The sequence below is a fragment of the Phocoena sinus genome, chromosome 5 (assembly GCF_008692025.1).
Source record: "Phocoena sinus isolate mPhoSin1 chromosome 5, mPhoSin1.pri, whole genome shotgun sequence".
Classification (NCBI taxonomy): domain Eukaryota; kingdom Metazoa; phylum Chordata; class Mammalia; order Artiodactyla; family Phocoenidae; genus Phocoena; species Phocoena sinus.
In genome coordinates, this window is record NC_045767.1 from 14,014,681 (window position 1) to 14,039,335 (window position 24,655).

General features: G+C 35.3%; 1 protein-coding gene across 5 annotated transcripts in view; it reads right to left on the bottom strand.

Moving 5' to 3' along the window:
- The window catches only part of LARP1B (La ribonucleoprotein 1B), a 125,018-nt gene that overhangs the window by 31,665 nt on the left and 68,698 nt on the right, over positions 1 to 24,655 (bottom strand). For 4 of the 5 annotated variants that reach the window (XM_032632605.1, XM_032632606.1, XM_032632602.1 and 1 more), the window contains exon 12: positions 12,948 to 13,071. In XM_032632605.1, the coding sequence (XP_032488496.1) occupies positions 12,948 to 13,071 (124 nt within the window). Of the gene's footprint in view, positions 1 to 12,947; positions 13,072 to 24,655 lie in introns of those variants that run through there. The other variant, XR_004349983.1, reaches the window with a different exon arrangement.

Here is a 24,655-nt window from a genome sequence, read left to right on the forward strand (position 1 = left end):
TGTTCCTGTTTTCTGGCTTCATATCTTTTCATACGCTTTTTCCTCTATCTAAAAGTCCCTTTCCTTCATCTTCTTACACCCAGTTAGACTCATATCCTTCCTTTAATACCCAGCATGTTACTTTCCCTGGGAATGCATAGCATTCCTTAAACATCTTCTGCCAACAGAATTAATCAGTTCTTCTTTTGTACCACCTCTGCATTTTATCCATTTATTTTTAGATTTATTAAATTAAAATTTATTTTCTAACATATCATTCCATTAAATGCTAACAGTAAGTCTCAGTGCTTCCCTGAAAGCAAGGGCCAAAATCTAACATGTATACCAGGCTGTACAACTGTGACTAGAAAAAAGTATATCCCTACCCAATGACTGATAAACTTAACTGAGTTGTGTTAATGCTGTTTTTCTGTATAGCAAAAAGATATACAATCTCGGGAGTTAAAAGTAGGAGCATACAATGAAAATTATGGTAAATCCAGTGCCCTTGTAAAAGAAATATTCAAAGATCTAGGAGCAGTAACAACCCAGTAAGTAAGCTTCCTAGCATCTAGATTATGGTCTCTAAATTCCATTTCCCACTGATCCAGTCTCCTTAAAAACAAACAAACAAAACAGTCTGAAGCACAAAGTATTATACGAGCCTAGGAAATTTTGAGCCAGAAAGCAATGAAGTTAAAAATGAAAATATAAGCATAGTTCATGAAAACATAGCAGCAAACTTTAGGGGACATCACCAGTGAAAACAATGACTGAACTGGATTAAGCACATCAAATAAATAAACCCCATGAGAGTTCATAATGATACTTTAAAACTTAATCATATCTCTGGGTTGCTAGGGCACCAACTCATTATTCTGAAAATGATAAATTGAATACAAAGAAATAAACAAGAATTTATCCTTCCTTTCTTGTAAAAATTGAATTCCAGAGTAAACAAAGAATTTATAAAAAAAAAATTCTTCCTTATAGAATTCTAGGTTAAGAAATACAGAAGAAATAATAGAATTGGAAGGTGAATATTTTGCATCTCTAATGAAATAAAGGACCAGGGGAATATTCATCAGTAGCTGCTAAAAGCATTTGGTAAAACATTGAGGAGAGATTTCACGAGCCATGAAAGAAATAACTGATATACTGACTTAATTAAAATGAAAACCTTACGCTTTGCGAACAACACTGTCAAGAGAACGAAAAGACAAGCCACAGAATGGCAGAAAGTATTTGCAAAAGACACATCTGATAAAGGACTATTATCCAAGATATACAAAGAACTTTTAAAACTCATCAATTAACAAAACAAAACCTGATTAGAAAATGGGCCAAAGACCTAACAGACACTTCACCAAAGAAGAAATACAAATGGCAAATAACACATGAAGATACTCCACATTAGATATCATCAGGGAATTGCAAAGTAAGACGACAATGAGATTCTACTACACACCTATCAGACTGGCCAAAATCCAGAACACTGACAACACTAATACATGCTGGTGAGAATGTGGAGTAACAGGAACTCTCATTCATTGGTGGTAGGAATGCAAAATGGTACAGCCACCTTGGAAGACAGTTTGGAAGTTTCTTACAAAACTAAACATACTCTTACCATACAATCTAGCAGTCACCCTCCTTGGTACTTACCCAAAGGAGCTGAAAACTTATGTCCACACAAAAACCTGCTCATGGATGTTTAAAGCAGGTTTATTCATAATTGCCAAAACTTGGAAGCTACTGGGATAGCCTTCAGTAGCTGAATGGATAAATAAACTGTCACATACCCAGATGATGGAACATTATTCAGTGGTAAAAAGAAACGAGCTATCAAACCATGAAAAGACATGAAGGAACCTTAAAAGCCTATTACTAAGTGAAGGGATCCAATCTGAAAAGGCTACATACTGGGTGATTCCAACTATTCAATGTTCTGGAAAAGGAAAACTATGGAGATGATAAAAAGACCAGTTGTTTCTAGGGGTTGAGGGGAGGGAGAGATGAAAAGGTGGAACACAGAGGATTTTTAGGGCTGTGAAAATACTATGTTTGATACTATAATGATGGTTACATCTCATTATACATTTATACAAACCTGTAGAATGTACACCAGGAGTAAACGCTAATGGAACTATGGACTTTTGGTGACTACCGTGTGTCAGTGTAGGCTCATCAATTGTAACAAATGTACCACTCTGATGTGGGATGTTGCTATAAAGAGGCAACATCTTTCACCAGAGGGGTGACAGCTATGCAAATTGGGATCAGGGAGTAAATGGGAAATCTCTGTACCTTCCTCTTAATTTTGCTATGAGCCTAAATCTGCTCTAGAAAAAAAGCCTTAAAAAAAAAAAGGTAAAGGGAAACTTTATGATGAATGGATCAGACTGATAGCATCTAAACCCAATGACCAGTCATAACATCACTAAAAGTGAGCCTGAAAGACATCATATGATGCAATGGGAAGTAAACAACTCCTCCTAAGAAATAGTCTTGCTATCAGAAATATAAAAATCCTGAATATACTAACTGGTTCTATATCTAAATACCAGTTCACAGGAAATAGAGGAGATAAAGGGACATATGATGTGAAGATACAATCAGATAAATCTAGATAATAAGAAATTGCATGACACAGTAATCACTTTCTTCAACAAATCATTGGCATGGAAAAACAAGAGAAGAGGAATGATTATAGATTAAAAGTGACTTAATGGTCTTATCAATCAAATGCAACCTGTGTATCTTGCTTGGTCCTGATTCAAACAACAAATTAGAAAAAGATATATTTCAGACAATTAGGAACAACAAACATAAACTGGGTAGTAGATGATATTAAGGAATTATTGCTAATTTTATGTGAAATAATGGTACCATGAAAATTTATATATATATATAAATTTGTAATATACAATGAAATATTTACAGAACAAATAATATGGTGTTTGAGATTTGATATGCAATACCAGAAACAGATGAGGAACAAGGTACAGATGAAAAAAGAATGTCAAACTATTAACAATTGTTGAAATTAGGTGAGATGGGTACATGGGGGTCCATTAGACAGTTTTCTCTGCTTTTATTTTTATCTGAACATTTCCATATTAAAAAGTTACATTTTATTTCAGTTTTATATTTATTTTATTCCAGGTTTAATTCAGTGTGAATTTTACCCACCAAGAAGAGTCCAGATATACCAATTTTGTGATGACTAAGATCTATAGAGTACTTTTGTTATCTCAAAAGAAACATTTTACAAAATTTGCATAGCATACCATATACCAATTTATATTTTGACAGGGACTTCCCTGGTGGTCCATTGGGTAAGACTCTGCACTCCCAAAGCAGGGGGCTCTTGTTCAGTCCCTGGTCAGGGAACTAGATCCCGCATGCATGCCACAACTAAGAAGCCTGCCTGCCACAACTAAGACCTGGCACAGCCAAAATAACTAAATAAATAAATATTAAAAAATGGTAATATTTTGAAAAAAAATTATCAAAAATAGTTAACACAATTTCAAGTACATAAAATATAGTAGATATAAAAATTAAATTACTAGAAAAATAGGTAGTTAGGAAATAACAATATATTAAAAAAATTTTTTTTGGTTGCATTGGGTCTTAGTTGCGGCAGGTGGGCTCCTTAGTTGTAGCTCAAGGGCTCCTTAGTTGTGGCATGTGAACACTTAGTTGTGGCATGTGAACTCTTAGTTGCGGCATGAATGTGTGATCTAGTTACCAGATCAGTGATGGAGACTGGGCTTCCTGCATTGGGAGCACCAAGTCTTAACCACTGTGCCACCAGGGAAGTCCCTAAAGTTGTTTTTTATCAAATATAAGCCTGGGATGATACATGAATATCATCTAGATATTATAACTTCTTTTTATCAAAATCATGGGCCATCTCTTGTACATGAATGTTCAAAATAGCATTTTTCATAATAGCCAAAACCAAAACCAAAAAAATCCAAATATCCATCAACTTCCAAATGGATAAACCAAATGAAGTATGTCCATGCTATAGAACACTACCTCACAAAAAGGAGTGAAGTACAAATATAAGCAACAACATAGATTAATCTCAAAAATATTATATTAATTGAAAGAAGCCAGACACATTGACTACATATCATATGATCCCATTTACATGAAATTTCTAGGAAGTGCAAAAACATACAGACAGAAAGCAGGTCACTGGTTACCTCAGACTGAAACTGAGTGCTGAAATTGACTGCAAATGATCGTGGGGGAACTTTTATTGTGATGGAATTTAAAAACTGAATTGTGGCACTGGTGTACAACTATACAAATTTACTGAAATTAATCAAACTATACACTTAAAGTGAGTTAATTTTATGTAAATTATACCTCAAAAAAGCTTTAAAACATAAAAGACCAGGCCATCTGCTCTTCAGGGAACCTCAATTGTGTTTGACTACCATACAGTTTCTGCTAAAAGTTTATCAGAGAAGACTGATATTTCAGAGGATTAGGCTAAAGCACTGATTTTCAAAGTGTAGTCCCAACCAGTGGTACAGGATAATCAGGATAATCTGGGAACTTGTTAAAAATGCATATTCTCAGGTCTTACCTCAACTTACTAAATCAAAAAACTCTGGGTACAGAGTTCCTTGATATAACAAGCTTTCCAGGTGAATCTGATACTTGCCAAAGTTTAAGAACCACTGGACTGAGGGGGGTGTGCTAACTATTTTGCTACTTAAGATTTTCCAAATGTTATTCCACCAAATCATTGCACACCTGCATACCTGGACCATATGTACCTTATCCACGGTCCCAATTGTCTTTATAGACAGGAATTGCCTTTATAAAAACAGAACTTAATATTATGCTGTTGGTGTTCACTGAAGGCTGATAATAAAAAATGCTACACGAGGACTGACATTCTATTTTTTTATGTAAATAAAATGTCACTGAAGCAGGACTCAGCAAATATTTTTCTGTAAATGCCAGATAGTAATTTTTTTTCACTTTTCAGGTCATGAAGTCTCTGTTAAAACTACTCAACCCTGCCATTGTAGTACAGCTATACACTATATGTAAATGAAGGGTATGGCCAAATTAGACCATGGCAGGCCAGTTTGGGCCTATGGGTAATAAATTTGCCAACCACTGAAACTGGATTTACACTTTGCCTGCAAAAAGTCATTATAACTATATTTCATGTATTTGATAAGGTAGAGGAAAGTATGAACACATCAAAAAGAGATACAGACAATAAAAAAATAATCCAATCCAACTTCTAGAGAAGAAAAATACAACATCTGAGATTTTTCAAAAATACACCAGATGGGTTTAAAAATAGATTAGACACTGCAGAATAAAAGACTAATTAACCTGAAAGCATAGGAGTAGAAATTGCCCAAAACAAAATACAGAGGAAAAAAAAGACTGAAAAAAGACTGAAAAAAAAGAAGGCATTAGTGAGCTATGTGACTTCAAGTAGATTAATATACATGTAACTGGAATCTTAAAGGAAAGACTTAAAAGTACATTAAAAATTATTAATTTTTAAAAATTTAAACTGTTAATTTAAAATATGGCTAAAAATTTTTCCAAAGTTGATTAAAAATATGTAAACACATAGATTAAAAAAAAAAAACTCAATAAGCCTGGAAGAAAATCACATCAAGACAATCAAATTAAACTTCTTCCAACAGGTGATAAGGAGAAGTAGTAAAAGCATGCAGAATCAATAACATTTATCCAATCTGAACGACAGAGCAAAAAAACAATTGGAAAAAAACTAATCAAGCCTCAGGAATCTGTGGAACAACAATACGTCCTTGAGAGGAGAGAAAATGCAGAACCAAAAAATTTTTGAAGAAATAATAGTTTAAAACTTCCCTAGTTTGGCTAAAGGCATGAACCTACACATTCAAGAAACAGAGAGAAGCCCATCAAGGATTAATCCAGAGAAATCCATGGTCAGACACATCACACTCTAATTGCTAAAAACTTAAGACAGATAAAAATTCTTGAAAGCAGCTAGAGAAAAAGAACTCAATACAAGTAAGGGAACAATCTGAATTACTACAAAATTTTTAAATCAGAAACTATGGAGGACAGAAAGAAGTGGCCTGACAGTTTTAAGTGCTGAAAGAAAAGAACTGTCAATCCAGAATTCAGTATCTAAGGAAACATCCTTTGGGAATGAAGGTGAAATAAACACACCATCATCAGATGAAGGAAAACTAAGGTAAATAAATCATAGTCAGCAGAATTTCTCTCACAGAATTGCTAAAGAAAGTACTTCAAACAGAAGAAAAGGATATCAGAAAGAAACTTGGAACATCATAAATACAGGAAGAGCAAGAGAATGGTGAAAGTATAATATAGATAATAGACTATTATCCTTTTAAGTTCTTTAAAACATACTTGATAGTTAAAAGTAAAATATATAACACTGATAGGATTTTCAATTTATTTTCAAGACTATACCACAAAGAAACTTATATGTAAGTAAAATTTCTACGTTCCTATTGAAGTAGTAAAATATTGATTCTAAATAAAATGAAAAGTATATCTAGAGCAACCTAATCCCTAGAGGAACTACTAAAAAAATAATTACACAAAGAAGGCATATATGGCCAAACTCACCCTAGATAAATTAAAATGTAATTTAAAAAATTACATAGACAGTTTTCCCTTGAACAACATGGGGTTAAATTTCGCAGGGCAGCTTATAAGCAGATTTTTTTTTCAATAAATATAGGACATGTATTTTCATTTTAAAGATCTTTAAATTAACTAAGTGTGGGAAAAGTTTGTGTTCAATTAGAGATCACAGTATGTAGAATCAAAAGAACTAGGGTTTGAGTCCTGATTCTATTCAAACTGTTTCAGCTTCTTATCCTTGGGTGAGTCATTTATCAATTCCTTGTTTTTGAGGGCGAGATAGCAGTATTTTTGACTATGTGGGGGGGGGTCAGCACCCATAACCCCCTAGATGTTCAAGGGTCAACTGTAACCCAAACAGGGCAGAGAAAGGGAAACAAAGAAACAAAATCTGAATCCAAACATAGCAATAATTACATTAAATGTAAACAATCTAAACACACCAATTAAAAGACAGATTTTCAGGCTGAATTTAACAAAAAGACCAGTCTTTATGCTGTCTATAACAAGCTCACTTCAAATATAATGAAATAAGTAGCTTAAAAGTAAAGGGATGAAAAAAGACACACCACATACCATACAAAGAGTAATCAAGAAAAAGCTGGAATGGCTACATCAAAATTAGATAAATGAGATTTCAGAGCAAATAAAATGACCAGGAATAAAGAAGGCAGTATAAACTGATATAAAGGTCAAATCCTAAGAAGATACAATAAACCTAAGGGTGTAGTACACCTAGTAAAAAGAGCTTCAAAATAAATGAAGAAAAAAATGACAGAAATTAAAGGAAAAACAGACAAATCTGCAATTACAGTTGGAGACTTAAACACTTTTCTCGCACTAATAGAGCTAGTAGCCAAAAGAAAATTAGCAAGGGAATAGAACTTACAAACACCATCAACTAACTGACCCTAATAAGAATTTGTAGATACTCCACTCAAAAACAGCAGAATAGGGCTTCCCTGGTGGCACAGTGGCTGAGAGTCCGCCTGCCGATGCAGGGGACGCGGGTTCGTGCCCCGGTCCGGGAAGATCCCACATGCTGTGGAGTGGCTGGGCCCGTGAGCCATGGCCGCTGAGCCTGCGCGTCCGGAGCCTGTGCTCCGCAACGGGAGAGGCCACAACAGTGAGACGCCCGCGTACCACAAAAAAAAAAAAAAAAAAAAAAAAGTTAAAAGTAGATCCTGGGAATTTAAGTTAATTAATTAAATAAAATACACCTCTTGGGACTTTAATTCTATGATGTGGTAAGGAGCATAAATTATCAATTTTAATTTACTCAAATTAAACAACACAAAAAATCTTGTAATTAGACTAAACATCCTTAGTGGAATACCCTAAGAATGTTAAAAAAAAAAAAAAGTTTAAAAGTATAAAGTTTTTAAAATTTCAAAGCTTAAAAATTTAGAGAATTTTTTAAAAGTAAGCTTCTTTTAGTATTTATAGTAATATTATTTAATATTATTGTTATTCTGAAGCTACTATATCATAGGATAAACAATTCTGTTACTGTGCTTAGGAATGATATTTTTTTCACATAAGTAAAACGTCGTACAAATATAAAATCTAACAAATTAAAATTAAAATCTGTAATCCTAAATTTGAACAAAAACTATCAATATAAATTTGTAACGTAATTTTCCTTAAAAAAATTTCCAAGCTCTTTCAATAGAAAAGGCCTAGAAACAATGACCAACTCAGTAGCAACTAGAGTACTGACAAAGCTCAACCACCTGGCAAACAAGACAGTTAAGAGTCCAACTCCAGGGACTTCCCTGGTGGTCCAGTGGTAAAGGATCTGCTTTCCAATGCAGGGGATTGGAACTGCAGCTTCAATCCCTGGTCTGGGAAGATTCCACATGTCACTGAGCAACTAAGCCCGCACGCCACAACCACTGAGCCTGCTCACCTCAACTAGAGAGCCCATGTGCCGCAAACTACAGAGCCCATGAGCTCTGGAGCCTGCGCGCCACAACTAGAGAGAGAAAACCCACATGCCACAACTAGAGAGAAGCCCGCACACCTCAATGAAGAGCCCATGTGCCGCAGTGAAAGATCCTACGTGCCGCAACTAAGACCCGATGCAGCCAAAAATAATAAATATAAACAAATGAAAAAATAGTATTTTAAAAAAAAAGTCCAACTCTATTATCACAGAACAAAGCAATGAAAGGTGGATTTGGAGCTAAAAGTCAATAAACCGATAATTGGCCCAAGTATCAATAAGACAGTAGAGTAAAACCCATCTAATGTATTTATGAGATCAGAGTGATAATTTTCTCTTTTTTCAATTGAAGTATAGTTGATGTACAATAGTATATAAGTTGTAGGTGTACAATACAGTGATTCACAATTTTTAAATGTTATACTCCATTTATAGTTATTATAAAATATTGGCTATATTCCCCATGTTGTACAATATACCCTTGTAGCTTATTTTACACATAATAGTTTGTACCTCTTAATCCCCTAACCTCATAATCCCTCTCCCACCTTCCCTCTCCCCACTGGTAACCACTAGTTTGTTCGTTATATCTGTGAGTCTGTTTCTTTCCTGCTATATTCACTAGTTTGTATTTTTTAGATTCCACATATAAGTGAGATCATAGGGTATCTGTCTTTCTCTGTCTGATTTATTTCACTTAGTATAATGTCCTTCAAGTCCATCCATGTTGCTGAAAATGGCAAAATTTTGTTCCTTTTTTATGGCTGAGTAGTATTCCATTGTATATCTATATATACCACATCTTCTTTATCCATTCATCTGTTGATACACACTTAGGTTGTTTCCATACTTTGGCAATTGTAAATAATGCTGCTATGAACATTGGGGTACATGTGTCTTTATTTTAAATTAGTGTTTTGTTTTTTTAGATATATACCCAGGACTGGAATTGCCAGGTCATATGGTGGTTCTACTTTTAGTTTTTTGAGAAACCTCCATACTGCTTTCCACAGTGGCTCCACCAATTTACATTCCCACTGACAATGTAGGAGGGTTCCCTTTCTCCACACCCTTGCCAACATTTGTTATTTGTGTTCTTTTGGATGACAGCCATCCTAACAGGTGTGAGGTGGTATTTCATTGTGGGTTTTTTTTTTTTTTTTTGGCGGTACACGGGCCTCTCACTGCTGTGGCCTCTTCCGTAGCGGAGCACAGGCTCCAGACGTGCAGGCTCAGCAGCCATGGCTCACGGGCCCAGCCACTCTGCAGCATGTGGGATCTTCCCGGACCAGGGCACGAACCCGTGTCCCCTGCATCGGCAGGCGGACTCTCAACCACTGAGACACCAGGGAAGCCCTCATTGTGGTTTTGATTTACATTTCCTTGATTAGCAATGCTGAGCATCTTTTCATGTGCCTGTTGGCCACCTGCATGTCCTCTTAGGAAAAATGTCTATTCAGTTTTTCAGCCCTTTTTAAAATCAGGTTGTTTGCATTTTTTTTTTTTTTTTTTTTTTTTTTTTTTTTTTTTTTTTTTGCGGTAGGCGGGCCTCTCACTGTTGTGGCCTCTCCCACTGCGGAGCACAGGCTCCGGATGCGCAGGCTCAGCGGTCATGGCTCCCGGGGCCAGCAGCTCCGCGGCATGTGGGATCCTCCCGGACCGGGGCACGAACCCATGTCTCCTGCATCGGCAGGCGGACTCTCAACCACTGCGCCACCAGGGAAGCCCGGTTGTTTGCATTTTTGATGGTCCATTGTATGAGCTGTTTATATATGTTGGATATTAACCCTTTATTAGTCATATCATTTGCAAACAATTTCTCCCATTCAGTAGGTTGTCATTTCCTTTTGTCGATGGTTTCCTTTGCCATGCAAAATCTTTTATGTTTAATTAGGTCCCATTTGTTTATTTTTGCTTTTATTTCCTTTGCTTTAGGAGAAAGATGCAAAAAAACATTCCTGTGATTTATGTCACAGAGTGTTATGCCCAAGTCTTTCTCTAGAAGTTTTATGGCTTCTGGTCTTACATTTAGGTCTTTAATCCATTTTGAGTTTATTTTGTATATGATGTAGAGAATGTTCTAATTTCATTATTGCACATGTAGCTGTCCAGCTTTCCAAGCACCATTTATTGAAGAGACTGTCTTTTCTCCACTGTACAGTCTTGCCTCCTTTGTTGTAGACTAATTGACCAGAGATGCGTGGGTTTATTTCTGGGCTTTCTATCCTGTTCTATTGATCTGTATGTATGCTTTTGTGCCAGTACCATACTGCTTTGATTACTGTAGCTTTGTAGTATCGTCCGAAGTCCAAGAGCCTGATTCCTCCAGCTCTGTTTTTCTTTCCCAGGATTGCTTTGGCTATTCCGGGTCTTTTGTGTTTCCATGCAAATTTTTAAATTATTTGTTCTAGTTCTGTGACAAATGCCATTGATATTCTGATAGATATTGCATTGAATCTGTTGATTGCCTTGGGTAGTATGGTCATTTTAACAATATTAATTCTTCCAATCCAAGAAAATGGTATATATCTCCATCTGTTTGTGTTGTCTTCAATTTCTTTCATCAGTGACTTACAGTTTTCCAAGTACAGGTCTTTCACCTCCTTAGGTAGGTTTATTCCTAGGTATTTTATTCTTTTTGATGGGGTTGTAATTGGGATTGCTTCCTTAATTTCTCTTTCTGATAGTTCATTGCTACTGTATGGAAATGCAACCGATTTCTGTATATTAATTTCATATCCTGCAACTTTACCAAATTTTTTGATGAGCTCTAATAGTTTTGATCATAGTGATAATTTTAAAATAAAACAAAAAAACCCTGAAAAACCTCCTCATTGGTCAGCAAAGAAAGATGTAGAGAACCAGCTCATTACTTTGAAAACTAGTAAACAAAGTGAAAGAATTAAGCATTTATTCCCTTTCCTATAAGAACTCTATCTCAGGAAAAACAAATAGTCAATTAAGGGAAATCCTCTTTATGGAAGTAATCTACTAAATTAAGAAGGAATTATGAAAATAGAATTATCACTATTTTGAAGCCCCTTGTGAAATAAACCTTCAAGCAATGATTATCAAAGAGAGACACCAAAGAGAGACAATCGAGCATTATGTGCCTCCTGGTATAAGTATTCAACACAACATATGACATATTCTTGCACAAATATGAGCCTCAATCTGATCAAGCCTCTGTATCAGAATCACAGTTAAAGAAAATTCAGGACCAGAAAATGGTTGGATGAAACCATGGGATGCAATCAGCAAAGTCCAGAATGTAAGAAATTCTACAGGACAAACAATCTAGTTTCTACAACAATAAAGTTCAAGGGAAAAAAATCACAACAGTATGAACCTATACACTAAAAGAGACATATCAACCTACTGCAAAGTTTGGAGTTTATATGGATTCTGATTTTTTTTTTAAGTGATGAATGAGAAAATTTGAACACCAATTAGATATTTTATATTAAGGAATTACTGTTAATTTTAGATGTGATAATGGTACTGGCTTATTTATGTGTAAAATAGGTAGTCCTTATCTTATCAAAGATACATACAGAAATATTTAGGAATGAAAAACTATGAATAATATGATTGGGAGTTTGTTTCAAAATAATCCAAGTGGGAGGTAAAGAGAATGAGTGGAGTCAAGATGAAATAAAATCGGCTATGAGATGATAAAGCAGCTAATGGGTAGGTAATGGGTACATGGGGTTTCATTATACAATTTGCTTTATTTTTGTATATGTCTTAAGTTTTCCAAATTAAAAGTTTTTCTTTAACCTGACTTCAGGAAAAACTATAATAAAATCAGTTACACTTGCCTGAAAATGTCAGATTCAATTTTATGAATCTCCCAAATGTACTTACACTTTCACACAAAGATAAGGCCTTAAAGCAAAAGAATGATGCTAGTGGTATATTTTAAGGAATCAGCAAGTGAGTGAAAATTTTTCCTTATTTTGCAAAGAGAAGCATTCCCAGCAATCTCAAAGTCAAAAGAGACACATAAAGAAACCAACCAATTCAGCCTACTTTTAAGTAAGCGTTTGGGTTTGAGCATGAGGTGGTGTTATAATAGACAACTCCTGCATCACCTTTGTGATTACTTGCCTATTCACCAAGAGTAAGGTGGGCTTCCAACTATGATCATTTACTACATGGCTGTCATACCAAATTTACAATCTGTATTTTTAAGTCTCTAAAATGTTTTGAAGTTCACCAAAGAATAAATAAAAGTTGAGTTTTAAAATTCTAGTCTTTTACCAGATATCTAAATGTTTTCCACAAATAAAAAAGAAGCAAACTTTAAAAACAATTTAGAACTGTTTTAATATTATTCAGACACTTACACAAAAGCAGATTTACATACCTTGCCTGGACTGTGAAGGTGCTACAGGAACTTCTTGGTTTGGCTCAAAAGGAAGTTCAGGTGTTAGGTTTTCAAACTGCTCTTTACTAATGAGATTTAGCTTCTTAAAGTTCTCAACTTCTTGCTGAAGTAGAATGGAGGAATCTAATTACTAAACTGGCTAATAGAGTAACCAACAGACAATAATTGATACTAATCTCAAAAAATGAGTTTTAAAAACAGGAATTGATTGCAACCGAATAGAAAAGATGTTCTAATAAAAGAATCTAGCATTATACTTAATAATAATTAATATTCAGAGTTTAAAAGAGGCATCAAGAACCCTAAAATATTATGACTATTTTATAATTAAAATACATTATAAGAACATACATTCTTATCATTAACTATTTGTTGAGCATTTACACACAAGACCAGTAGAGTATTATAGAGGTTACAGAGTAATCCAAATTCATGTTCCCTACGCTTAAGGAATTTACAAGTTAGATGGAAAGAAAGAAATGCACACATAAAAATAATATTAGACAGTGTATGAAAAGTGGATAGTATTTGGTATAAGAGTTGAGATCATAAGGGAGGCGTCACAGAAGAGACGGGACAAAGCAGCTCCTTAGAATGAGAATTTAGAGAAAGGGAAAAGCATCCTAAATTAGGTACTGTGAGCAAAGATGAGAAGCTTGGAATAAGCAATCATTTATTAGAAGATAATTCAGTAAATGACAAAATTTGTTTAGAACCAGTGGTCTGGTAAGGAAGCTGGAGAAAGCTAATAGATCTTTAACACTAGTCCAAGAAGTTTCTGCCTCTTTTTCTAATAGTGGGAAACATGTGATGAAACATAAACCTAAATGGCTCTGAAGGTTCATTTCCAAACCCCTTTTATAAGCTTAGTAGCAAGGATACTGCATAGGTCTAAGCTGTTGGCTCAAAGGAAAAATGGGCCCATCCCTGCCCCTAGGGCCCCTTTCTAATTTTTGTTACATAATCACATAGATGTTCCCTGCCCTGACCTACATATATGTAAAACATTACAGAGGTGGAGGCCATTCTCTACTGGAAGGTCATCAGGCCATAATGCATGAAGACTATCGAAGCCTAGCTGAAGCTGTGGGAAAAAAAAAAAAAAAGAGTTTGAGGGACTACTTGCATTCTATTACTTCTGGTAAGTTTTCCCCAATAAACTCTGTATCACATCTACACTACTCCTCAGTGCTAATTGGTCCATGACCCTTTACAGAGTTAACATCTAAAAAGAGTGTAAGGAGGTAAGAGACATGACAAAAGTATCTGTCTGATGAGCCAAATTAAACATCATCATTACAAAATAGTTGTGGCATCTTGCTCTTAACAGCTATCCAAACAATCTTTTCCTTCTGTCTTCAAACATGAATGTTACTTGACAGCTCACACCATTTATTAGATCCAGTTAGCCTTTTAAACTAGGATCTATCTTCTTTTCATGAAAATGCCTTAAATGATTACTTCCCCTATACCAAAATTGCTTTCCCAAAAGTCTTCAATAAGCTCTTCAAGCTAATTGAGTCATTACTCTTCACTGTCCCTTATCTTGCTACAGAGCTTGCTATTAGCAACTCCCACTTCAATGAACATTTATCGTATGTTTATCATATACCAAAAATGAATAAACACAGTTCTATTCTGATGGGAACACAAATACGTTTCTGTTTTGTTTTTAACTTTTAAAACTAAGTACGGTATAACACACTGCCGTTTACATATATATGTATACACACACACTAGAGAAGGGCATAAATCATAGGTATATATCTCAATAAGTCCAAAGTGAACAGACCTGTGGAACCACAATTCGAGTAAAGATGATATAACTAGCACACTAGAAGTACCCTTCATGCCCCTTCCTATCACTGCCCTGTCTTTCTTCCTAAAGACAGCCAATACTCAGACTTTAATTCTTTAGATTCATTTTTCCTGTTTTTGAATTTTATAAAAAAGTAATCATAATGTATGGTTTCCTTAACACAAAATTATCTTTATGAGATTCATCTATAGTTTGTGGCTCTACAGCAGAGGTCAACAAACTACAGCCCCTAAAGGCCAAAGTTTGTCTTTGTAAATAGTTTCATTGGAACACAACCGCATCCATTTGTTTACATATTGCACACGGCTGCTCCAATGCTACAACTGCAGGGTTGAGTAGTTGCCATAGTCAACGTATGACATACAAAGCCTAAAATATTTACTACATAGCTCTTTACAGAAAAAGTTTGTCCATCCCTGCTCTACGGTACTCTATTGTATGATCAAACCACAATTTTAAAAAATCCATTCTAGGGACTTCCCTGGTGGCACAGTGGTTAAGAATCTGCCTGCCAATGCAGGGGACACAGGTTTGAGCCCTGGTCTGGGAAGATCCCACATGCCACGGAGCAACTAAGCCCGTGCACCACAACTACTGAGCCTGCGTTCTAGAGCCCATGAGCCACAACTACTGAGCCCACGTGCCACAGCTACTGAAGCCTGCATGCCTAGAGCCCGTGTTCCACAACAAGAGAAGCCACCGCAATGAGAAGCCTGCACACAACAAAGAGCAGCCCCTGCTCACCGCAACTAGAGAAAGCACACGTGCAGCAACGAAGACCCAACACAGTCAAAAATAAAAATTAATTAATTTTTTTAAAAAAAGATAAATACAAAAATCCATTCTACTGTTGATGAGCATCAGGTCCCTTCCAGACTATAGCTGCTATAAATAATGTTGCTATAAATATGTTTTTACAGAACACTTATTTGGTGAACATATGTTTTTTCACCTTTTTGTAAACTGTAGTTGATATACAATATTATATGTCACAGGTATACAATACAGTAATGCATAATTTTTAAAGTTTATACTCCATTTATAGTTACTATAAAATATTGGCTATATTCCCTGGATATGTACAACATATCCTTGTAGCTTATCCTATACCTAATAGTTTGTACTTCTTACTACCCCACCCCTATATTGCCCCTCCCTGCTTCCCTCTCCCTATTGGTAACCACTAGTTTGTTCTCTATATCTGTGAGTCTGTTTCTTTTTTGTTATATTCACTACTTTGTTGTATTTTTTAGATTCCACATATAAATGAGATCATACAGTATTTTGTCTTTCTCTTACTCACTTAGCATAATGTCCTCCAAGTCCATCCACTTTACTGCAAATGGCAAAATTTTGTTCTTTTTTATGGCTGAGTAGTGTTCCATTGTGTGTGTGTGTGTGTGTGTATACCACATCTTCTTTATCCATTCATCTTTTGATGCACACTTAGGTTGCTTCCATATTTTGGCAATTGTACATAATGCTGCTATGAACATTGGGTGCAAGTGTCTTTTTAAATTAGTATTTTTTGTTTTTTTCAGGTATATATCCAGGACTGGAAATTCCAGGTCACATGGTAGTTCTTCTTTTAGTTTTTTGAGAAACCTCCATACTATTTACCACAGTGGCTCCACCAATTTACATTCCCACCAACAGTGTAGGAGGGTTCCCTTTTCTCCAAACCCTTGCCAACATTTGTTATTGTGTTCTTTTAGATGACAGCCATCCTGACAGGTGTGAGGTGATATTTCATTGTGGTTTTCATTTACATTTCCCTGATGATTAGTGATGCTGAGCATCTTTTCATGTGCCTGTTAACCACCTGCATGTCCTCTTAGGAAAAATGCTTATTCAGTTCCTTGGCCCATTTTTTAAACGGGTTTCTTTTTTTTTTTTTTTTTGATGTTAAGTTGTATGAGTTGTTTATATATGTTGGATATTAACCCCTTATTGGTCATACCATTTGCAAATAATTTCTCCCATTCAGTAGGTTGTCATCTCCTTTTGTCGATGGTTTCCTTTGCCATGCAAAATCTTTTAAGTTTGATTAGGTCCCATTTATTTATTCTTGTTTTTATTTCCCTTACTTTAGGAGATGAATCCCCAAAAAATTCCTGTGATTTATGACAACATATATTTTTATTGAGTATTTACTAGGAGTGGAATTGCTGAATCAGGTGGTGCACTTCAACTTTAGTAGAAAATGCAAATATGTTTTCAGAGTAGTTATACCTATTTACATTCCCATTAGCAGTATATCAAAGTTCCTATTGCTCTACATCCTCATCAACACTTAGTATTGTCAGTTATTAAAAATTTAGTCTTTTTGAAAAGGACCAAACTATGGATATAAACTACATTTTGGACGGACCTCAAGGGCATTATGATTTAAAAAAATATATCAATCTCAAACGGTCACATGCTGCATGATTCCATTTATATAACATTCTCAAAATGACAACATTATAGAGATGGAGAACAGATTAGTGGCTACCAGCGATTAGGAATAGCAGAGGGGAGGGAGATGGGTGTAAGTTTAATAGCACAAGGGAGATCTTTGTGGTGATAAAATAATTCAGTGCCTTGACTTTTATAGTAGTTATGTGAATCTACATGTGATAAAATGATAGAGAAGTATACACACACATTTGTGATAATAAACATCAATTTCCTGGTTTTAATATTGTGGTTTAATTATCTAAGCTATCAGATTTAATTAGATTTAATTATCTAAGATAACCTTTCAAGGTTATCTGGGTGAAGCATACACTGAACCTCTCTGCACTATTTTTCCAGCTTCCTATGAATCTAACATTATCTCAAAAATTTGAAAAACTTAAATATGTAGCCACTCTGGTAGATGTGTTATCTCATTGTGGTTTTAATTTGTATTTCTCTGATTATTAATAATGATGAAAACCTTTAGTATATTTTATTTGGATAATTTTTTTGTGTGATATGACTACCCAATTCTATTGCTCATTTTCCTATACAGTTGTCTTTCTCATTGATTTGTATGAGTTCTTTACAAAATGTTGTAAATGTCTTTTTTCTGCTCTGTACCTTACCTTTTCACTCTTCTATGGTATCTTCTGTTGAAAAGTTCTTTTTAATGTAGTACATTTTATCAGTCATTTGCTTCATTGTGTTATTTCCTGTTTACTAAATCTTTCTGTACTAAAAGATCATGGAAACAGTATATTAATCTTTTATGAGTTTTATTATTTTGACTTTCACATTTAAAACTACAATATATCTAGAATTGCTTTTTCTGTGTATGGTATAAGGGTTAATGTGCACTTGAAAAGAATGAATTCTGCAGATGTCAGGTGCAGTATTTCATTTCTGTCAATTAAGCCAAGTTTCTTAACAGTGTTGTTCACATTTCCCACATCCTTACTGATTTTTTCATCGGCTTGCTATACCTTGCACCTTTCTTGATAAGGTGTATTAAAATCTCCCACTATGATTATAAATTTGACTATGTACACCTATCAATTTTTGTCTTATATATTTTGAGGCTGCTATTAAATGCATACAAGTTTAACACCACCAGATGTGAACCTGCCCACTAGACAGACAAGATCCAGCCTCATCCACCACAACACAGGCACTAGTCCCCTCCACCAGGAAGCCTACAAAACCCACTGAAACAACCTTAGCCACTGGAGACAGACATCAAAAACAACGGGAACTACAAACGCAGCCTGCAAAAAGGAGACCCCAAACACAGTAAGATAAGCAAAATGAGAAGGCAGAAAAACACACAGCAGATGAAGGAGCAAGATAAAAACCCACCAGACCTAACAAATGAAGAGGAAATAGGCAGTCTACCTGAAAAAGAATTCAGAATAATGATAGTAAAGATGATCCACAATCTTGGAAATACAGAAAATGCAAGAAACATTTAACAGGGACCTAGAATAACTAAAGATGAAATAAACAACGATGAACAACACAATAAATGAAATTAAAAATACTCTAGAAGGGATCAATAGCAGAATAACTGAGGCAGAAAAACGGATAAGTGACCTGGAAGATAAAATAGTGGAAATAACTACTGCAGAGCAGAATAAAGAAAAAAGAATGAAAAGAATTGAGGACAGTCTCAGAGACCTCTGGGACAACATTAAACGCACCAACATTCGAATTATAGGGGTTCCAGAAGAAGAAGAGAAAAAGAAAGGGACTGAGAAAATATTTGAAGAGATTATAGTTGAAAACTTCCCTAATATGGGAAAGGACATAGTTAATCAAGTCCAGGAAGCACAAAGAGTCCCATACAGGATAAATACAAGGAGAAATACGCCAAGACACATATTAATCAAACTGTCAAAAATTAAATACAAAGAAAGCATATTAAAAGCAGCAAGGGAAAAATAACACACAAGGGAATCCCCATAAGGTTAACAGCTGATCTCTAAGCAGAAACCCTACAAGCCAGAAGGGAGTGGCAGGACATACTGAAAGTGATGAAGGAGAAAAACCTGCAACCAAGACTACTCTACCCAGCAAGGATCTCATTCAGATTTGATGGAGAAATTAAAACCTTTAGAGACAAGCAAAAGCTGAGAGAGTTCAGCACCAAACCAGCTTTACAACAAATGCTAAAGGAACTTCTCTAGACACGAAACACAAGAGAAGGAAAACACCTACAATACCAAACCCAAAACAATATAGAAAATGGGAATAGGAACATACATATCGATAATTACCTTAAATGTAAATGGACTAGAACTCCCACCAAAAGACACAGATTGGCTGAATGGATACAAAAACAAGACCCTTATATATGCTGTCTACAAGAGACCCACTTCAGACCTAGAGACACATACAGACTGAAAGTAAGGGGATGGAAAAAGATATTCCATGCAAATGGAAACCAAAAGAAAGCTGGAGTAGCAATTCTCATATCAGACAAAATAGACTTTAAAATAAGGACTATTAAAAGAGACAGAGAAGGACACTACATAATGATCAAGGGATCGATCCAAGAAGAAGATATAACAATTGTAAATATTTATGCACCCAACATAGGAGCACCTCAATACATAAGGCAAATACTATCAGCCATGAAAGGGGATATCGACAGTAACACATTCATAGTAGGGGACTTTAACAGCCCACTTTCACCCATGGACAGATCATCCAAAATGAAAATAAATAAGGAAACACAAGCTTTAAATGATACATTAAACAAGATGGACTTAATTGATATTTATAGGACACTCCATCCAAAAACAACAGAATACACATTTTTCTCAAGTGCTCATGGAACATTCTCCAGGATAGATCATATCTTGGGTCACAAATCAAGCCTTGGTAAATTTAAGAAAATTGAAATTGTATCAAGTATCTTTTCTGACCCCAACGCCATGAGACTAGATATCAATTACAGGAAAAGATCTGTAAAAAGTACAAACACATGGAGGCTAAACAATACACTACTTAATAATGAAGTGATCACTGAAGAAATCAAAGAGGAAATAAAAAAATACCTAGAAACAAATGACAATGGAGACACAATGACCCAAAACCTATGGGATGCAGCAAAAGCAGTTCTAAGGGGCAAGTTTATAGCAATACAAGCCCACCTTAAGAAGCAGGGAACATCTCGAATAAACAACCTAACCTTGCACCTCAAGCAATTAGAGAAAGAAGAACAAAAAAACCCCAAAGCTAGCAGAAGGAAAGAAATCATAAAAATCAGATCAGAAATAAATGAAAAAGAAATGAAGGATACGATAGCAAAGATCAATAAAACTAAAAGCTGGTTCTTTGAGAAGATAAACAAAATAGATAAACCACTAGCCAGACTCATCAAGGATAAAAGGGAGAAGACTCAAATCAATAGAATTAGAAATGAAAAAGGAGAAGTAACAACTGACACTGCAGAAATAAAAAAAATCATGAGAGATTACTACAAGCAACTCTATGCCAATAAAATGGACAATCTGGAAGAAATGGACAAATTCTTAGAAATGCACAACCTGCCAAGACTGAATCAGGAAGAAATAGAAAATATGAACAGACCAATCACAAGCACTGAAATTGAAACTGTGATTAAAAATCTTCCAACAAACAAAAGCCCAGGACCAGATGGCTTCACAGGTGAATTCTATCAAACTTTTAGAGAAGAGCTAACACCTATCCTTCTCGAACTCTTCCAAAATATAGCAGAGGGAGGAACACTCCCAAATTCCTTCTACGAGGCCACCATCACCTTGATACCAAAACCAGACAAGGATGTCACAAAGAAAGAAAACTACAGGCCAATATCACTGATGAACATAGATGCAAAAATCCTCAACAAAATACTAGCAAACAGAATCCAACAGCACATTAAAAGGATCATACACCATGATCAAGTGGGGTTTATTCCAGGAATGCAAGGATTCTTCAATATACGCAAATCTATCAATGTGATAAACCATATTAACAAATTGAAGGAGAAAAACCATATGATCATCTCAATAGATGCAGAGAAAGCTTTCGACAAAATTCAACACCCATTTATGATAAAAACCCTGCAGAAAGTAGGCATAGAGGGAACTTTCCTCAACATAATAAAGGCCATATATGACAAACCCACAGCCAACATCATCCTCAATGGTGAAAAACTGAAAGCATTTCCACTAAGATCAGGAACAAGACAAGGTTGCCCACTCTCACCACTCTTATTCAACATAGTTTTGGAAGTTTTAGCCACAGCAATCAGAGAAGAAAAGGAAATAAAAGGAATCCAAATCGGAAAAGAAGAAGTAAAGCTGTCACTGTTTGCAGATGACATGATACTATACATAGAGAATCCTAAAGATGCTACCAGAAAACTACTAGAGCTAATCAATGAATTTGGTAAAGTAGCAGGATACAAAATTAATGCACAGAAATCTCTGGCATTCCTATATACTAATGATGAAAAATCTGAAAGTGAAATCAAGAAAACACTCCCATTTACCATTGCAACAAAAAGAATAAAATATCTAGGAATAAACCTACCTAAGGATACGAAAGACCTGTATGCAGAAAATTATAAGACACTGATGAAAGAAATTAAAGATGATACAAATAGATGGAGAGATATACCATGTTCTTGGATGGGAAGGATCAACATTGTGAAAATGACTCTACTACACAAAGCAATCTACAGATTCAATGCAATCCCTATCATACTACCACTGGCATTTTTCACAGAACTAGAACAAAAAATTTCACAATTTGTATGGAAACACAAAAGACTCCGAATAGCCAAAGCAATCTTGAGAACGGAAAAAGGAGCTGGAGGAATCAGGGTCCCTGACTTCAGACTATACTACAAAGCTACAGTAATCAAGACAGTATGGTACTGGCACAAAAACAGAAAGATAGATCAATGGAACAGGATAGAAAGCCCAGAGATAAACCCACGCACATATGGACACCTTATCTTTGATAAAGGTGGCAGGACTGTACAGTGGAGAAAGGACAGCCTCTTCAATAAATGGTGTTGGGAAAACTGGACAGGTACATGTAAAAGTATGAGATTAGATCATTCCCTAACACCATACACAAAAATAAGCTCAAAATGGATTAAAGACCTAAATATAAGGCCAGAAACTATCAAACTCTTAGAGGAAAACATAGGCAGAACACTCTATGACATAAATCACAGCAAGATCCTTTCTGACCCACCTCCTAGAGAAATGGAAATAAAAACAAAAATAAACAAATGGGACCTAGTGAAACTTCAAAGCTTTTGCACAGCAAAGGAAACCATAATCAAGACCAAAAGACAACCCTCAGAATGGGAGAAAATATTTGCAAATGACAAAGGATTAATCTCCAAAATTTACAAGCAGCTCATGCAGCTCAATAACAAAAAAACAAACAACCCAATCCAAAAATGGGCAGAAGACCTAAATAGACATTTCTCCAAAGAAGATATACAGAATGCCAACAAACACATCAAAGAATGCTGAACATCATTAATCATTAGAGAAATGCAAATCAAAACTACAATGAGATATCATCTCACACCAGTCAGAATGGCCATCATCAAAAAATCTAGAAACAATAAATGCTGGAGAGGGTGTGGAGAAAAGGGAACACTCTTGCACTGCTGGTGGGAATGTGAATCGGTTCAGCCACTATGGAGAACAGTATGGAGGTTCCTTAAAAAACTACAAATAGAATTACCATATGACCCAGCAATCCCACTACTGGGCATATACCCTGAGAAAACCAAAATTCAAAAAGAGTCATGTACCAAAATGTTCATTGCAGCTCTATTTACAATAGTCCGGAGATGGAAACAACCTAAGCGCCCATCATCGGATGAATGGATAAAGAAGATGTGGCACATATATACAATGGAATATTACTCAGCCTTAAAAAGAAACGAAATTGAGCTATTTGTAATGAGATGGATAGATCTAGAGTCTGTCATACAGAGTGAAGTAAGTCAGAAAGAAAAAGACAAATACCGCATGCTAACACATATATATGGAATTTAAGGGGAAAAAAATGTCATGAAGAACCTAGGGGTAAGAGAGTAATAAAGACGCAGCCCTACTGGAGAACGGACTTGAGGATATGGGGAGGGGGAAGGGTGAGCTTTGACAGGGCGAGAGAGAGTCATGGACATATACACACTAACAAACGTAGTAAGGTAGGTAGCTAGGGGGAAGCAGCCGCAAGGCACAGGGATATTAGCTCGGTGCTTTGTGACAGCCTGGAGGGGTGGGATAGGGAGAGTGGGAGGGAGGGAGACGCAAGAGGGAAGACATACGGGAACATATGTATATGTATAACTGATTCACTTTGTTATAAAGCAGAAACTAACACACCATTGCAAAGCAATTATACCCCAATAAAGATGTTTAAATAAATAAATAAATAAATAAATAAATAAATAAATAAATGCATACAAGTTTAGAACTAATATATTTTCTGGTGCAACTAAACCTTTTATGATTATGAAATGTCCCATTTAATCTTGAATAATTCTTTTTGCCTTAAAAATCCACTTTACCCATAGAGCTATACCAACTTTGTTGTGGTTAGTGTCAATATTTATTTAAATCTACACATGTATTTACCATTTCCATTGCTCTTTATTCCTTTCTGTACCTTCACCTTCTTCCTGGAATCATTTTCCTTTGCCTAAAATACTTCTTTTGTACTTTCTTTAAAGCGTAGCTGCTGAAAATAAATTTTCTCAGTTTTCATATGTCTGTTGGTTATTTCACCTTCATTTTAAACAGCTGCATTGAGATACAATTTACATACCATAAAATTCACCTATATTAAGTGTACCCTTCAACTATTTGTTTACCTTTATTTCTGAACACTAGTTCCCTTCCAGTACTGTGATTACACCACCCCATTGTCTCCCGACTTCCATTATTTCTGCTGAAAAGTTAGCTGTAAGTCTTACTATTGATGCTTTTAAAGAAGTTTGTCCTTTTTCTCTGGCTTTTGTTATTTTCAGCAGTTTTAAATTATAACCTTGATGTGGTTTTCTTTATATTTATATTCTTTGGAGTTCATAGGACCTCTTGAATTTATCCCTTGTTATATCTTTCATCGGTTTTGGTAAAACGTCAGCCATAATTTCTTCAAATAATATTTCTGCCTTATCCTCTCACTCCTCTCTTCTGAGAATCCAATCAAATGTATGTTTGAGCTTGGGACTGTATCTCCTATGTCTCTGACAATAGTTTCTTTATTTTCCACTTTTTTTGCTCCATGCTTCATTCTTGATTTTTTCTTAACCCATCTTAGTAATTCTGTATTCAGCGTGTACTTATCTACTGTTAAGCCAGTTCATTGCACTCATTTTATATTTTTCATTTCCAGAATTTCAGTTAGATTCCTTTTTAAAATTTCT